This window comes from Arvicola amphibius, chromosome 1 (assembly GCF_903992535.2).
Source record: "Arvicola amphibius chromosome 1, mArvAmp1.2, whole genome shotgun sequence".
NCBI classification, from domain to species: domain Eukaryota; kingdom Metazoa; phylum Chordata; class Mammalia; order Rodentia; family Cricetidae; genus Arvicola; species Arvicola amphibius.
In genome coordinates, this window is record NC_052047.1 from 128,969,998 (window position 1) to 128,987,930 (window position 17,933).

General features: G+C 50.7%; 1 protein-coding gene across 1 annotated transcript; it reads left to right on the forward strand.

Moving 5' to 3' along the window:
• Window positions 1–11,228: 11,228 nt before the first annotated feature.
• Mapk3 (mitogen-activated protein kinase 3) lies at window positions 11,229–17,547 on the forward strand. The gene is made up of 9 exons (XM_038328641.2): window positions 11,229–11,398; window positions 12,338–12,520; window positions 14,785–14,974; window positions 15,137–15,253; window positions 15,487–15,601; window positions 15,936–16,067; window positions 16,231–16,340; window positions 16,418–16,572; window positions 16,961–17,547. Exons 1-8 carry the CDS (start codon window positions 11,229–11,231, stop codon window positions 16,538–16,540), a joined length of 1,140 nt encoding a protein of 379 aa, XP_038184569.1. The 3' UTR covers window positions 16,541–16,572; window positions 16,961–17,547.
• Window positions 17,548–17,933: the final 386 nt, after the last annotated feature.

Below are 17,933 nucleotides of genomic sequence, written 5' to 3' on the forward strand. Positions count from 1 at the left end.
AGTCGGCATGTAGGCATGTCTGTGAGGGATCATCTTGATTGTGTATTGAGATAGGAAGACACACTTTGCATGTGGGTGGCACCATGCCCAGGGCTGGCCCCTGGGCTGCATAAGAATGATCAATGGTGCTGAGCATGAATTTGGCTTGTTCTTGATGGTGGGTGTCATGGAACCAACTGCTTCAAGCCCTTGCCGCTGCGACTTCCCTGAAGTAACAAATGGTAACCTGAAACTGTAAGCCTTAAAATAGACCCCTTCCACCTTTCTGTTGCTTACTGTCAGGGTATGTATCCTAGCAACGGAAATGGAAATAGAAACTCTACCTGGTTCAGGGCTCTGCCGTCTCTCTTTCCATCTCAAGCACTACAAAAAAAAAAAAAAAAAAAAAAAAAAAAAAAAAAAAAAAAAAGTAAATCTGTTAAGGAACTCAATGAAACTATTGCTTAAAGGAGAGGGCTGGGGAGACGGCTCAGTGGCTAAGAGCACTGGCTGCTCTTGCAGAGCACTGAGGTTTGGCTCCCAGCAACTACTTGGAGGCCGACAACTGTCTGTAGCTCTAATTCCAGAGTCAGATGCCTCTTCTGGACTCTCCATGTGCTGCCTGTACGTGGTGTACAGACATACATTCATACAAAACACCATACACAGAAAACAAAAATAAATAAATCTGCTGGACACTATGGCTTCGATCCCAGCACCCTGGAGGAAGCAGCAGACAGATTGCTGAGTTCCAGGCCAGCCTGATCCTTATAGCAAGTTCCAGCCTGCCTGGTCTACACAGTGAGACCCTGTCTCAAAGCAAAACAAGCAAACAAAAAAAAAAGCCCGAGTACTTCCCAACTTTAACAAGAAATTTTAATCTATACCTCCAAAAAACTCCGTGATCTCCAAGCGGGATAAATATAAAGAAGTCCATATTCAGACATGTCCCAGTAAACACACCAAAGGACGATGACAAGAGGAAAACTCCTTATGATGTGCAAGGAAACTACGCTGACTTCTCATGAGCAACACAAGAGGCCAGATGGCAGGAGGGGACACATTCCAAGTACATCCAACAAAACAGCGAGCCAGGCAGAGTGGCTCAAGTCTGTGTCAATACCTGGAAGGCTGAGACAGGAGGACTGCCTGCCTGGACTCTACAGTGAGTCACAGGCCAGCCTGGACTCTACAGTGAGTCTCAGGCCAGCCTGGGCTATGTAGCAAGATCTTGTCTCAAATATAAAAAACGAAAATAATAGCCAGGTGGTGGTGGCACACACCTTTAATCCCAGCACTCCGGAGGCAGAGGCAGGCGGATCTCTGCGATTTTAAAGCCAGCCTGGTCTACAGAGGAGTTCCAGGACAGCCAGAGCTACACACAAAGGAACCCTGTCTCAAAAAAAAAAAAGAAAATTAATAATTACAAAGTACTTCGGCTTGTTTGTTTGTGACTGCTGGCCATTGGCATTCACATTAGCTCTGTTCTGTAGAGTCCCTACAGACACTACGCAGACAAATGCTGGCCCAGGCCTAGAACATCCAGCTAGTGGGGAGGCTACTGGAGGGCCAAAAGTTCAAGGCCTGCTAGCTGCTGAGTTCTAAGCCAGCTCGGGCTACGTAAAGAGACCTGAAAAGTCTGAAAATAAAAGTGCTGGTGATAAAGTGTGCATGAGGCTAGGTTTAATTCCCAATGCCCTATACACACACACACACACACGCACGCACACACACACACACACACGGGCCAGTGAGACGGCTCAGGAAGCCTGATATGAACTTGTTGTTCCCCAGAGTCCTAAGATAGAAAGAATCGACTCCTTAAATGTGTCCTCTGACATCCACATATGCTCAGTGGCATGTGTACATGTATGTACACACTCACACATTAAAAATACAAACCAACCAATTTTTTTTTCAGTCTAAAGCTGCATATTGGCCTTAGGAAAATATATACTATTAAGGAAAACATACAGTATTGATGCACTAACTCTGAATTCATAATTATAACAATGGCACATCTCATGTCTGAGTGCAGCTTAGAAAACTCACGGGGTTTTCTCCATGACACACATCTAAGCCGCTGTGAGCTGAGGCATGCCAGGCAACTCCTTGTCACTACAGCTGGGAGGGTTTTTGTTTTTTGTTTTCCTAGACAGGGTTTCCCTATGTAACACTACTATTGGCTGTCCTGGAACTCACTCTGTAGACCAGGCCAGCCTTGAACCGGCTAGGAGCTAGTTTTAAGCAGTGTTAGCACCAATGAAGAGCACAGAATGTGGCATTTAATTAAAGTAAAGGAGGCTGGGGAAATGGCTTAGGGGTTAAGAGCACTGGCTGCTGTTCCAAATGATCCAGGTTCAATCCCCAGTACCCACATGGCAGCTCTCAATTGTCTATAACTCCAGTTCCAGGAGATCTGACACCCTCACACAGACATATATGCTGGCAAAACACCAACTGCTGCTCATAAAAGAAAAATAAATAAATAATTTTTTAAAAAGTCACTGATAAAGAAAAAAAAAGACGAGAGTCAGGAGGTGGTGGCTTCCATTAATCCCAGCATCCCAAAGGCAGAAACAGGAAGATCTCTGAGTTCGAGGCCAGTCTGGTCTATCTATAGAATGAGTTACAGGACAGCCAGGACGCTACACAAAGAAGCCATGTCTCAAAAAATCCAAAAAAGGAAAGAAAAAAAAAGACTGCAAAAAAACTTGGCCCAGCCGGGCGGTGGTGGCGCACGCCTTTAATCCCAGCACTCGGGAGGCAGAGGCAGGCGGATCTCTGAGTTCGAGACCAGCCTGGTCTACAAGAGCTAGCTCCAGGACAGGCTCTAGAAACTACAGGGAAACCCTGTCTCGAAAAACCAAAAAAAAAAAAAAAAAAAAAAAAAAAAACTTGGCCCAATGATTCTGATCTGCAATTCCAACAGTTTAAGCTAAGGCAAGAGGATTGTAGTCTGAGGGATAAAGCCAGACCTTGTCTTGAAAAGAGAACAAAAGCCAGGCTTGATATTGTACATCTCCAATCCCAGTGCTCAGGAGGTGGAGACATTGGATCTCTGCCACTTTAAAGCCAGCTTATTCTGCATAGAGAGCTCCAGACCAGCCAGGGCTTCATAGTGAGACCTTGTCTCAAAACAAAACAAGAAGGAGGAAGAGGAGGAGAAGAAGACGCTAAACCTGGGTCTGGAAGCTGACAGAGAAATCTGAACCCACAAGAGAAGCAGCAAAGAGAGAAACACTATAAACTTTATAGGGTTTTTTTTTCCTGCCATTGAAATAGTGAGCACACCTGTTCATTCCTGTATTCCAAGTACTCAGGAAGCTGAAGAGAAGGGTCACTGCTAGTCTGGGATAAAGGCTAGACTCTGATTCAAAACAACAATAACCCAAGATGTCAGCTCCTCTTTGGCAATGTGTAAGGGTTCAGTTACTGTATCTAAACACAGGGCAGCAACGTCCATGAGGCTTGATCCGACAGAACAGAGAGAAAGGAGATGATTCAACAGAGCAGCAAGAGACTTCAGTGCTGCAGATGATCAAAGACTTGGACAGTGTGCACCAAACCGCCCTCAAAGGCACCAGCAGGAGGCCCCCCTCAGAGACAGCAGATGTGCACAGGACCAGAGATGTCCTCCGGGACAGACCGTACGCCAGGCCACAGAGCTAGCCTCCACAAGTGTCTAAGGACTGAAGTCACACAAAGAACGCTCTTCAATCACAAGAGCTAAAATCTGAAAGTAACAAAAGAAATGTAGGGAATTCAGAAATGTGTGGAAATTAAGCAACCCTACTTAAGAACTAAAAAGTCAAAAATAAAATCACAGAGGAAGTAGAAAGCTCTTCGAGATGAATGAAGATGAATATACAATCTCCCAAAGCCTACAGGCTGTGGAGTCAAGTGAGCAGCACATAGCTGCCCTTTGGACGGCAGAGGCAGCAGTTTCGCAATTGGAGGCCAGCCAGGGCCACATCACAAAAATGACATGAACTTCACACAGCTATTGTGAAGTAAGAGGGGACATTATTTCCCTCTCCAAGTTAGCCGTGGCCTACCTGACCCAGAGATCTCGGTGTGCTGTGGTTTGAGTGGGAACGGTCCCTATAGGCTTTGGGATGTTTGAGTGTAGGAGAGATGAGGAAGTGTGGCTTTGTTGGAAAAGGTCTGTCACCAGGCCCATCTCTCTCTACCTGCAGATCAGGATATAGCTCTCAGCTACTTCTCCATCACGGCATGACCGCATATGGGCCTGCCTGCTGTCTAGTTTGGGTGCTAATGGAGCAATCCTCTGAAACTCTAGGCAAGCCCCCAGTTAAATGCTTTCTTTTATAAGGGTTGCATTGGCTGTGGTGTCTCTACACAATAATAAAACAGTGGTTAAGGTACTCAGTAAAAGTATGATTTTGTGTGTGTGTGTGTGTGTGTGTGTGTGTGTGCACGCGCACATGTGCTTTCTTGAGAAAGAATCTTGAGGTTTGTTTTTTTTTTTTTTATTTTGGTTTTGATATTTAGTTTTTTTTTCAAGACAGGGTTTCTCTGTGTAGCCCTAGCTTTCCTGGAACTCACTCTGCAGACCAGGCTGGCCTTGAACTCACAAAGATCCATCTGCCTCTGCCTCCCAGTTCAGAATCTTGTTTTATACCTCAGTTTGGCCTTGAATTTATCATGTAACCCAGGCTAGCCCTAGGTCTCCATCCTCTTGCCCCAAGACCCCAAGGACCAGGTATGGGTATGCACCACCATGCTTGGGAAGCAGTGTGTGCTGAAACAGGAGCTGTTGCTTCTGCACTTGACAAGAAGTGAATTTGAAGATGCAGACAGGGGAGAGATTTTGCAAGAGGTTTGGGAGCTGAAGGTCACCATCAGTTACATAACAAGTTCAAGACCTTTTCTCAAAAACATCCCCAAAGGACAAGGGGACCTTGCAGCCTCCACATATGCAATCTACAGTGCCTTGCCCCACCAACGAGCCTATAATGACAGACCGTGATGAACTTCCTGGGAGAAAACATCACAAGCCAGGCACGCGGGGCGCTCAGGTTGGGACTTGGGAACAAGCATTGGTGGAAGTGAATAAAATATCAGCCAGTAAAAGGGAAGGATACCCCCGCTATACTCCAACATCTGAAACTGGGGTTTTAGCTGGGTGTGAGAACACACGCCTACGATCCCAGAATTTAGGAGGTGGAGGCAGGTGGATCGTCCTTGGCTACATGGGAGTTTGAGGCCAGCCTGGGCTATTTAAGACCTTTACTCAGAAAACCAAAACCCTCAGTACAGGGAGTCATTTTCTTTGGCAATATAGTCACTGGTGGATAAAACACCCCTCCCCCATGCTCCTGCAACTTTAATTAAACTCAGCGGGTAGCAAAGGCATGAAATTCACAGGCATGAAAACAGAAGGGGAGCTGGGAAAAGTGGCATTCAGTGGGGGTTAACTCGGTGAAAATGGTTAAAATACACTATATACACACACTGAACTGTCAAAGAATAACAAATCCAAACACATAACTAAACCTTACAAAATAATAAAACATGGGCTGGAGAGATGGCTCAGCGGTTAAGAGCACTGGCTGCTCTTTCAGAGGATCCAGGTTCAATTCCCAGCACTCCCACAGGAGCTGACAGCTGTCTGTAACTCCAAAATCTGATACCCTCACACAGACATGCATGCAGGCAAAAATACCAATGCAAATAAAATAAAGATAAATTAATTTAAAGATAACTTTTAATTAATTAAAGAAAGAGGACTGGCTGCTCTTCCAGAAGATCCAGGTTCAATTCTCAGCACCTACATGGCAGCTCACAACCATCTGTAATGCCAGCTCCAGGAGGTCCAAACCTTCACACAGATACACATGCAGGCAAAACACCTATACACATAAGAATAAATAATTATTTATAATAATAAAACAAACCAGTATTTTTTTTAATTCCTTCTTTTAGTTCTGGGAACTGAAGATAGGCCTCACATATACTAGGTAAGTTCTCTACCACTGGGCTAGATTCCCAGTCCTAGTTTTATTTGTTATTAATTGGGGATGTGTGTGTGTGTGTGTGTGTGTGTGTGTGTGTGTGTGTGTATACATGCACAGACATATGCATGCCATGCCCCTGCACATTCGTGGAGCCGGAGGACAACTTCAGGAGTCTGTAATCTCTCCACACAGTTTTCAGGCTAAGCTCAGCTGACTGGCAAGCACTTGTGCACACAGAGCCCTATCTTAGCTCCCATGCTGCATCTTTGCAGCCATACAGTTGAGGTTCCTATGCAACAGTTATTTATAAGGCGCAATACAGGGCTTGTTATCAGGCTGGAGAGAGGCTCAGTGGTTAAGAACACGTACTGCTCTGGCAAAAGACCTGCGCTTGATTCCCAGGGTGGGGCACACCTGCCTGTCACTCTAGCTCCAGGTCGAGCCAATCTGGCCTCATGGTACTGCACATCCCCTCACAAAGACACGTATATACACAATTAGATATAAAATAAGAGGGCCTGACTTTGACTCCCAGCACCCCCGTCAGGAGGCTCACAACTTCCTGGGACTCCAGCTTCAGGGGATCCAATGCCCTCTGCTGGCTCCCTTGGGCATTCACTCACTCACACAGACATGCACAATATACATATATATGCATAAATAATATTTAAAAATAAAAATAAACGGTGGTGGTGCTGGCAAGATGGCTCAATGACTGAGCACTTGTTGCTCTTTCAGGGAACCTGGGCTTCATTCCCAGCACCATCTAGCTGCTCACAACTACCCCAGTTACTGGGCTTCCAGTGCCTTCTTCTGACCTGGGGCACCAGCCATGCGCACGGAGCACGTGCATACATAGAGACAGATCCCTGTCTTAGGTACTTCACTATTGCTGTTCTAGAACTCAATGACCAAGGCAGCTTATACAAGCAAGCCCTTGATTTGGGGCTCATGTTTTAGAGAGTTAGAGTTCATGGCCATAATGTCAGGAAGCATGGCGGCAGGCAGGCAGGCAGGGCTCTGGAGCAGGAGCTGAGAGCTCACTATCTGAGACACAACTAGGAGGGAGGGAGAGAAGGAGAGAGGGAAAGAGAGAGAGAGACTCAGAGCAATGAGGCCTTTGAAACCTCAAAGGCCACCCCCAGTGACACACCCCCTTCAACATGGACACACTTCATAATCCTCTCAAACAGTGCTACCAACTGGGGACCAATTATTAAAATGCGTGCGTCTATGGGTACCACTCCCTTTCAGACTGCCACTCCCTTCCCGCGCATCAAGAGCCGCTAGAGAACACGATTCCCAAAGTCCTTTCGTTCTCTGTAGTTCAGAGTTTGCTTTCCCCAGCGACATGGCGTGTTCTCCCCTTCCTCCCATGGCTGCTGGGAGGACGGTAGGAAGTGCTGTTACAAGAAAGTGACTGTGAGAGCAGGTGTTCAGTCTCCCTGAGCTTTCTTTGTTTTGAGACAGGGTCTATGTAGTTCTGACTACCCTGGAACTTGCTCTGTAGGCCATGCTGTCCTGGAACTCACATAGATCCTCCTGCCTCTGCCTCCTAAGTGCTGGGATTAAAGGCATCTGTCTGGTTTACTTCAGTTAAATATTGATCTGTAAAGTAGTCTGAGAAATTCCCAAATCCCAGTCCAATCCTTAAAGGAAATTCCAACCTCAGCCACTAGGGGGAGAGTGCAGTCGCATTCCCTTAGCCAGAGCCCAGAGGATGGTGATACGCCCCACCCATCCCTCCAACCTTTCCCAGGCTAGGGAAACGGACTCTGCTCAACCCTAAGCAGAACCCCACTGAGCTTTGAGTCACTATATTCTCCTACAGTGGAAATATGATCTGGCAAAAGTCCCTCCAGGGCTCACACTGTTTCCCAGGAGCATCCAAACTGCCTGAAGCTAAGGCCTTCATCAGTTGGGCATGCCTCTTTAGGATTATCCTGGACCTTCCTTGGATCCTTTCTCCCTCTGCAGCTGCCAGACAAGCCAAGCTCTTCCTATAACCCTTAAAAACAATTTGGGGGAGGGGGTCGAGACAGTATTTCTCCGTGTAGCCCTGGCTGCCCTGGAACTGTTGCTCTCTAGACCAAACTGGCCTCGAACTAAGAGATCCACCTGCCTCTGTCTCCCAAGTGCAGGGATTAAACGAGTGTAACACCACTGACCAGCACAAAAAAAAGAAATAAAAATAAAAAATTTAAAACATTACTGTAAGAGGCCTAATCTCAGGGGGTTCTTGACCCACGCCGTCCTGTGTGAATCAGGGGCAGTGACTCTGTGACAATGGTCTTCTGTGTCTGGGAAGTTCATGTTAGAGTTCATGCACCACACTGACTACCGAACACTTGAGAGAAACTGCGTTCTTTGAGATAGTGCCTCACGCAATAGCTCCAGCTCAAACTCCCCACCCTCCTCCTCTAGCCTCCAGAGTCACCATGCTCAGCCATCCTCTCTTTAGCTGAACCCAGTGAAGGCGGAGGGTGAGAGCCTCCAGGGCAGAGAACAGATGCAGAGCGAGAAGGGGCGGGAACCAGCCCCAAAGCATCCCTGAAGCTGTGAGCCTGGGACCACTTCCCAGGTAAAACACATCAACTGCACACACGGGAGGAGAAACCTTGGCGCTCAGATGACTTCTGAGGGGTGTGCTGTGTTTTAGTTAGGGTTACTACTGCCACGATGAAACACCATGACCAAAAGCAAGCAGGGGAGGAAAGGGTTTGTTTGGCTTTACACTTCCACATTGTAGTCCATTGCTGAAGGAAGTCAGGACAGGAACTCAGACAGGGCAGGAACATGGAGGTAGCATCTGATAAAGAGGCCCTGGAAGGGTGTTGCGTAGTAGCTTGTTCCTCATGGCTTGTTCAGCTTGCTTTCTTACAGAACCCAGGACTACTGCCCAGCGATGGTATCACCCACAAAGGGCTGGGCCCTCCCCCTCTAATCACTGATTAAGAAAATGCCCTGGGGGGGTGGGGGAAAGCCAGTTGTTAGTGGTGGTGCAGATCTTTAATCCCAGCACTCTGGAGGCAGAAGTAGGCTGATCTCTGTTTGAGGCCAGCCTGGTCTACAGCGCAAGTTCCAGGACAGCTAGGGCTGTTACACAGAGAAACACTATCTCAAAATACCAAAAGGAAGAAGAGAAGGAGGAGGAGGAGGAGGAGGAGGAAGAGGAGGAAAGAAGAAAGAAAGAAAGAAAGAAAGAAAGAAAGAAAGAAAGAAAGAAAGAGAAAATGCACTCCAGTGGATCTTATGCTCAATGGGGTCCTTCCTCTCAGATGACTCTAGCTTGTGTCGCGTTGACATAAACTACGCAGGACACTGTATTATTAAAGACTGAAAAGGGAAAAGAAAGAAATAAGTCAAGTCTTAAACTCTGCCAGGCCTTGTTGGGAGGAGGGGGACTGGGGGGGGGGCTGTGGCGGTGACACTTTATTGTCGACTTCATGACAGGTTTGAGGACCAGAGTGCAGGCTGGAGGAAGGGCCACAGAGTTGTAGACTCAAAAGGTCCATTGATTTCTCAGGGGCTAGGGTGGGTCCAAATCCCGTGGGTGCTGCTGGTTACCGAGGTGCCTGGTTCTGGATACTGTAACTTTCCTAATCCAATGGCCCCACCACCACCCTAGACATGCTAAGCATACAGATCCCACCAGACCCCCTCCCCAGGTCCAAACACAGAATTTTGGACTTAGCAGGGTCTGATGTTACATGCAGGAGTCCTCTAAGGTCAGAAGAAGGTGTTGGATCCCCTGGGACTAGAGAGTTGTGAGCCACCATGCTGCTGGAAGCTGAACCCGGTTCCTCTGCAGAAACAATACGTGCTTTTAGCCCCTGGGCCTTCTTTCCAGATTTTCAAACCCAACTTAAAGATTACATTTTCATTCTGGAGAGATGGCAAGCAGTGAAGTACACACTACTCTTCCAGAGGAGCCCCGTTTGATTCCCAGCACATGGGTCAGGAGGTTTACAACTGCCTGTAACTCCAGCACCAGGATCTGACTCATCGGGCCTCTGTGCACACCCGCACTCACCCGCACAGCACACACCTACGCATCTCACCAGCCGAAACCCTGCTGTTTTTTGCATGTGGTGTGTGTGTGACAGAGAGCAGCTAATAGTACATTTTAATTGATTTAATCACCTTTGTTCACAACATCAGCCCTTTCCCTACTTCAGGCCTGCCCCTTCACACTGGAGTCTGGACTGAGTCCGCAGCTTTCTAGTGTGCCTCCACCTACTCCCTTCCAGATTGCTTCTTCTTTAAGAAATGTAAGAAGATATGCTCTCCCAATACCATGGGGGAAGGAGCACGACAAAGGTGTGGGCACTTTTTATCAAGCTTGACACCTGAGTTGGATACCTGGACCCACATTGTGGAAGGAATCAGATGTCCTCTGACCGCCACATGGGCTCTGTGGCATGCTCATGCCCCAGAACGCAAAATAAATAAATAAATAAATAAATAAATAAATAAATAAATAAATAAATAAATATCACCAGGTATGGTGGCACATGCCTTTAATCCCAGCACTCAGGAGGCAGAGGCAGGTGGATCTCTGAGAGTTCGAGGCCAGCCTGGTCTACAGAATGAGTTCCAGAATATAACCAAGGCACACACAGAAACCCTGTGTCCAAAAAACAACCAAAGAAAAGGTACAGAAGCCAGGCATGGTGATGCACGTCCTTAATCCCAGAGCTCTGAAGGTAGATCTCCATATGTTCTGCTTGTCGTGGCCAGCCTGGTCTACATAGTGAGCTCCGGGACAGCTGGGCTATGCATAGAGACCCTGCTTTAAAAAAGAAAAAGAAAAAAGAATAGGGAGATGGAGATATGACGGCTCAAACCAGGCACTAGGGCGGTAAAGGCAGCAGGACTAGTTCAAGGCCAACTTCCAGCAGGTAGCCAGGATTACCACTGTCTCTACAAAAGAAGGTAAGAGGCAGGTCTCCAAAGGTAACGGAAACAGGGTGCGTTCCCGTAGCATCCCTGAGAGCCACTGGCCTCTCGGGCTGCAGAACTCTGCAGGCAGACCAGGGTACCCCAGTGGCCAAGGCAGAGAAGGCCCAGGGTACCTAGGCGGGAAAGCCGGGCGCGCGCCTAGAAGACCACGTGACTCCGCGGGCCCGCGCAGGCTCGCCGGGCAAGCGCGGGGGCGGGGCGCGCGGGGGCGGGGGCGGAGCCTGGCGCGCGGCCCCGCGGGTGACAGGGCGGGCGGGAGGGGCGGGGCCGCGGGCGGGGCCGCGGGGGGAGGCGGGAGGAGTGGAGATGGCGGCGGCGGCGGCTCCGGGGGGCGGGGGCGGGGAGCCCCGGGGAGCCGCTGGGGTCGGCCCGGGGGTCCCGGGGGAGGTGGAGGTGGTGAAGGGACAGCCATTCGACGTGGGCCCACGCTACACGCAGCTGCAGTACATCGGCGAGGGCGCGTATGGCATGGTCAGGTGAGGGGGCGTCCCGGGGAGGGGTCTTCAGAGTGGGGGGGACAGCAGGTGCGTGCCCGGGACGTGGGGGTCTGGGGAGTGTCGCAGGGAGGGATCATGCAGTGACTTTCTGGGGGATCGGACGCTACTTTCTCCGGGGAGGGGGTTTGGAGCTTTGAAGCCACCTTGGATTGTTAAGGGAGGGGCAGCTGGGGGACCCTGGAGAAACAGGGTGGCGCTAAGAGGATAAAGTGTTCTTGCTGAAGGGGGAGTGAAGGACCCTTCAGCAGGTAGTGGGAGCCTTGGTTCCCCCTGGTGAGGCGGTGTCAGAGAGTTTCAGAAAGAAGAGCAAAGCTCAGGGTGGGGCAAACCTTTGCACCCCTGCCCCTGACAAGGGCAGGCGCCCACAAATGGATGAGGGTTCCGGCGGGGTGGGGATCTGCCTTATTTTGTGGGATACGGGGTTTGTGAGTTCTCGCTGCCCCACTGTGTGCTCTGGGCCTTTGTTCATGTGGGAACAGCCCTGCGACCCAGGTACCTCACAGAGACCTACCCCTCCTTATCTCTTTTCTCCTGTCCCATTACTGAATCTTCTAGCCTATATTGGCTTCATCTACATCCTCCGCTCGACTCCCGTCCCCTCGCCCTGTCTTGGATTGAGAGAGCCCTGTTTGGGAAAGGGGAGGAGGGTGAGGGCAGCTAGAATGGAAGAGGGTCCAGGAGAAAGGAAGTCAGTGAGTGGCCACTCTTCCTCTGTTTGTGAAGTCACTGAAAGGCTGCCTGGCTGGTCCCCAGCTTTTCCCCTGGAGATTCCAGGCCTTCACAGCAGGAAGGAGCCAGCATTGTTTACAACTTGGCCAGAGCCCTCTCCTGCTCTCTCCCCGGCCCTGCCAAGGCCTGGGTGGGGCCGCCAGGCCTGGATTCCCCCCTTGCAAGGCCACATCTCTCTGGCCCTTTCAGCTCTGCTTATGACCACGTGCGCAAGACTCGAGTGGCCATCAAGAAGATCAGCCCCTTCGAGCACCAGACCTACTGTCAGCGTACACTGAGAGAGATCCAGATCTTGCTGCGATTCCGCCATGAGAATGTCATAGGCATCCGAGACATCCTCAGAGCACCCACCCTGGAAGCTATGAGGGATGTGTATCCTCCACCTTTGTCACAGCCCCGAAGCTAGACCGGGGAACTTGGGTTCGTTTCTTTTGTGACACCCAGCAAAAATAACTTTTTAGCAGAGAGCCCACAGTGCATAAGCACACTGGCAGGCCTTCAGTGGATCCTGGTGTGTAGCAGCCAAGTGAGGTGGCCTTGGACAAGTCCGTTTTGCTCTGTGTCCCAGTATGGTATTGTGTGGGGGAAGTGCTGGGCAAAATGATCTCTATGGGCGCTTTGTCTCCTGACATCTGCAGCTCTGTGACATGACCCAGGCTCTGCCCACAGCCCATTCCTGCTTAACAGACTCATGATTCTTTCTTTGGAGATCTCAGACTGGAAGGCAGGCGGGGAAGAAAGCTGGTATTGGGCATGCCTAGGGTTTTGATGGCCCTAATTCAGCTTCCTCACGTCCCTGGGAGATGAGCTGTACCACTTCCATTTCTAAGAAACTGAGGCCCCTCATGGGAAGTTTGGCAGTGCCTTCTGAGGGACAGGTTATTACTTTCTCCATGGTGTGTGTGTGGGGGGGGGGGGGAATATGTGGAGTCTTTGAAATCACCATGTATTAAGGGAGGAACATCTCGGGGGGGGGGGCTCTAGAGTCACAGGGTGGAGCCAAGTCTTTGCACCCCTGTTCCTGGTTTCGCCAAGGGCACAGGAAGGATAAGGGGGCTGGAGGGTCTGTCTGGATAAGAAAGCCGAAAATCGGCTGTTTCTGTTTCTCGTTTCCTCTCTTCCCAGTTGGCTTTCTTGGAGCCTTCCTACTTTTCTGAGAGCCCCACCCTAATTACCTGTGGACTTGCACCTTGCCCAGGGAATGCAGTCCAGCCTTTGTTGCCCTTGCTTGATACTGCTTGCCTAGTTCAAATATCTAGTTCATTGTCCATATCTACTTCCTGCTTGGCTGCCATGTTAGCAGTCCAGAACACCCATGGCCTCTTCCCTACCCACCCCTCCCAATCCCAGGATTCATTGGCCAGCATCTGTGTCTCTCGTCACATGAAATCCCCATACTCTGGCTTGCAGTGTGATCTGAAGCGGGTCTCTGCACCTCTAGACTCCCACACTCACGAAGCAGCAGGGTTGGGCCATGTGTGTGTGTCTGCATGTGCTGCTTCTTTTATTGAGAAAGGATCTCACTTTCTCTGGCTAGCCTGAAACACAGGATATAGTTCAGGCTAGCCCGGAACTCAGAGGTCCAACTCCCTTTGCCTCCCAGGTACCACTAGGCCCAGCTCACGTGTCCTGTGTAGAAGACAGTCCAGGCTTCCTTTTTGAGAGAGTGTCGCTATGTCTCCCTGCTTGGCCTGAGGCTAACTTATTAGACCACGCTGCCCTTAAATTTCTAGGGAATAATCCTCTTGCGCCTGCCTCTCAAGTGCTGAGATTACAAGGTTGAGGTTTGGTGCTCAGCCCCTGGCTGCTCTTCCGCAGTCAGGCCAGATGACATTTACTTTGTTTGTTTTGCTTTGGTTTTTTGGTTTTTCAAGACAGGGTTTCTCTGTGTTTCCCTGGATATTCTGGAACTCACTCTGTAGACCAGGCTGGCCTTGAACTCACAGAGATCCACCTGCCTCTGCCTCCCGAGTGCTGGGATTAAAGGTGTGTGCACCACCGCCCAGCTATTTGTGCTGAATCTTTGTTTTATCTTCAAGTCTAAAGGGACTTTTCGTTCTCCGCCGCCTTCTGGTGTATGGTCACTCCGTAGGACCGTGGTTGGGAGTGTCTCCTCACTTTTCTGGCACAAATCATTCCCATAAGGCAGGCATTTATTTTAAAGCAAACAGTTACTGTGTGCCAGATGGCGTTCATGCATTATCTCATTTAACCCACTCAGCCACCACATGGCTCAGCTCGTGGAGTAACAGCATTTTTTGTTTGCTGAGCATCTCCATGGGGCATCTTTATCCTCACAGCCGCGCTCTGAGGAACAGTTACTCTCCCTGTTTGTCAGATGAGGAAACTGAGGCGTGGACAGGTAGAATGGTCACATCCAGACATGAGTGGGTTAACTCAGAACTGCTGTTCCTCTGAAGTTCTCCCACTACAATTTATCAGTACCCTCATTTGCCTCATAGGGAAACTGAGGGCCCAGAATAGATGTGCCCTGCACACCCTCAGCTCCAGGCTTTGCAAGGCTCATGAGGCCAAGGGTCCCTAGCTGGAAGGAGTATGTGACCTGGTCAGAACCTGTTTTCCTTGACAAAGTCTCCTGCTGCCCCCACCCTGGGGGTCTCTGGAATCCTCCTCAGCTACATTGTTCAGGACCTCATGGAGACGGACCTGTACAAGCTGCTAAAGAGCCAGCAGCTGAGCAATGACCACATCTGCTACTTCCTCTACCAGATCCTTCGGGGCCTCAAGTATATCCACTCAGCTAACGTGCTCCACCGGGATCTGAAGCCCTCCAACCTGCTTATCAACACCACCTGCGACCTTAAGGTCAGAGGCTGCATGCCTGCCTCTTGATCCCTGGGTGTGGGGCACCACCAGTAGAGGCATCCTTGGTGCATGGCAAGCAAGAACAGCATAGGCAGAACAGGGGCACTTCCTGGGCTGTGGAGGCCTTAGGCACCTAACTCAGTGGCCTGGGTTTGATTTCAGATCTGTGATTTTGGCCTGGCCCGGATTGCTGACCCTGAGCATGACCACACTGGCTTCCTGACGGAGTATGTGGCCACACGCTGGTACCGAGCCCCAGAGATCATGCTTAACTCCAAGGTAGGAGAGCAGCCCACTTTTACAAGAGTCCTAGAGCTATCTCTGGGCCTTGGCATAATCCCTTTGGCCCTTGGGCTCCGGCAAAATGTAGAGATTGGAGATTAGAGATTTCCTAGCCTCTGTTCTCTGCCCTTTGCTTGGTGTTGGATCTAAGTTGGTTGTAGTGCTTGGCCCAAATGCCAAGAAGGCACTGATAAGGCTGACTGAGGAGTTGAGCATATTCTCCTCCCCAGGGCTACACCAAATCCATTGACATCTGGTCTGTGGGCTGCATTCTGGCTGAGATGCTCTCCAACCGGCCCATCTTCCCTGGCAAGCACTACCTGGACCAGCTCAACCACATTCTAGGTGAGATGACCTGACCGGCTCACGGGGATGGGAGTTATCGGAGATGACGTTTCTGGAGGGTGAGAATTGGGGTACCACATGTGGAGCCTCCCCGGCATCTCACGGTATTTCTGTAAGGTGGGGAAAGAAAGGCTAGGGCTACACCTAAGGAAGACTGCAGTCAGGATTTGAGCCCAGCACTCCCTGGTCCTCAGCTCCTTGCTTTCGTCACTGCCCCAGTGGGTTGATGAGGAGGTGGCTGCAGGTGGCTGGACTTGGGTTCCTGTTCTTGCTTCCTGACCTGTTCCCAGAAACAGGACTTGACATCTTAGCAAAACAACTGGTTTGTCCACAGGTATCTTGGGCTCCCCATCCCAGGAGGACCTTAATTGTATCATCAACATGAAGGCCCGAAACTATCTACAGTCTCTGCCCTCGAAAACTAAGGTGGCTTGGGCCAAGCTTTTCCCCAAATCTGACTCCAAAGGTGAGTGAGACAAAGGACCGGGGGTAGGTGAAAACCCAGCGGCAGAGAAAGGTGTATTATCCTAATGCCTGCCTCAGTAAATAGGCCCCTGGGCACCGGACAGGTGCTGCCTATGGGAGCTTCTTCAGCTTTTTTCATGACTGCTACTCCTGCCTTGCCTTAGCACTTGACCTGCTGGACCGGATGTTAACCTTCAACCCCAACAAGCGCATCACTGTAGAGGAAGCTCTGGCTCACCCGTACCTGGAACAGTACTATGACCCAACAGATGAGGTGGGCTGGCCACCGGGGGCTGGGGGGGCATCAGTATCCCCAGTGCTGGCCTGTGCCTTACTGTCTTTGCCCCCTAGCCAGTGGCTGAGGAGCCCTTCACCTTTGACATGGAGCTGGATGATCTCCCCAAGGAGCGGCTGAAGGAACTGATCTTCCAAGAGACCGCCCGCTTCCAGCCAGGGGCCTCAGAGGCCCCCTAACAAGAACAGACATCCCTGTCCCCCGGGACCTGGTGAGTGGCTCACAATGCCCTTGGCTGCCCAAGCCTGGGTGCCTCATCCATGTGTGTGGTAGCAACAGAAGGGCCAGGGCCTGCTAGTCATGTGTGGAGCATCTGGTCCTTTGTAAACCACTCCTCGAGCCCCGTCCATCTCCTGCGGTCATCAGCATCCGCTGGAGACCCACAAAGGCGAGGGATCCTCCCGCTCTGAGGAGCCACCCCAGGCCTTAGGGCCGGGGTGTACCATGGTGGCTTTGAGAGGAGGCTGCAGTCACAGTAGCACTTGGTGGTGGCTGCTGTTGCTGCAGAGGGAGCCAAGACCCACAGGCGGATCAAAGGCACTGGTGTCAGGGGCTTGGTGGGGTCTCCCCAGCTCACTTTGCTCTTTTTGTTCCTTCAGGTCCTGCTTCTACCTGGTCCTTCTCTGCAGGTCGTTAGTAATGAACTTTGCTCAACCCGGACCCTGGCAGCCCAGGCTGGACCGAGGGAGGCCTGGCCATCCTTCTTCCACTCCGCTGGGTCTCCTGCTTCAGGCAGGCCCCCCACCCCAACCCCGGCCCCATCTCCCGGGGCTAAGTGGTGAGGTGGCCCCAGAGCTGATCTCCGCTGCTCTGCCTTTATCTACCCCTGCTAGCCCTGGCTCTGGCAGACTATTCTGGAATGGAAGGGCCGTGACTGCCCTAGGACCTGTGCTACAGAGGGGTGGAGGGCACTGAGTAGGGATCCAGGCTAAGCTCTGCCCTACTCAACTTGTTGGAACCCCACCCTGTTTTCCCCGAAGGAACATTCCTAAGTCTCAAGGGCTAGTTTCCCTGAGGAGCCAGGCCAGGCCAAACCCTCTCCCTCTCAAAGCTGCCACATGTAACGCCCTTGCTGCTTCTGTGTGTGGGTTATTGGAAGTGGAGGTGGGGCCCGTGGAGAGCCGGTGCCCCTCCCCACCTCCTCGTGCCTGTATCTAATATATAAATATAGAGATGTGTATATGGATGACCCTGCCTCCGTCTCTGTGTGCCAATGCGACCCCCAGCGTGCTGCTTTCACGACTGACCCCTGCGTGCCGCTGTGGCCTCACATGGCCCTGTGGTCTTTGGCTCAGCTGGCCAGGGGTGAGGATGGGTTATAAGGCGCTCCAGACTCCTGGAAAGGGGTCAGTTTTCTTTCAGTCACTGTGTTCCCTAACAGCTTCCTGTTTAACTGGCTGGGGTGATTTGTCGTGACTCAGGGGCACCCTACACCCCAACATTCCTGGGAAGTGGCAAAGGTAGTTATACAATCCTGGCCACAAGCACTCATGGGAAACAGGAAGTTCTAAAAAATGGTGAGGGGAGATGCTCACACACACACCCCGACACACACACAGTCAAGAACAGAAG

What these genes read in the sequence shown, in the direction of transcription:
- Mapk3 (XM_038328641.2), top strand. Translation starts at nt 11,229, where the DNA reads ATGGCGGCGGCGGCGGCTCCGGGGGGCGGGGGCGGGGAGCCCCGGGGA. An exon ending in ACACCACCTGCGACCTTAAG is followed by an intron (nt 14,975 to 15,136) that starts GTCAGAGGCTGC and finishes GTTTGATTTCAG; the next exon opens with ATCTGTGATTTTGGCCTGGC. An exon ending in ACTATGACCCAACAGATGAG is followed by an intron (nt 16,341 to 16,417) that starts GTGGGCTGGCCA and finishes TTTGCCCCCTAG; the next exon opens with CCAGTGGCTGAGGAGCCCTT.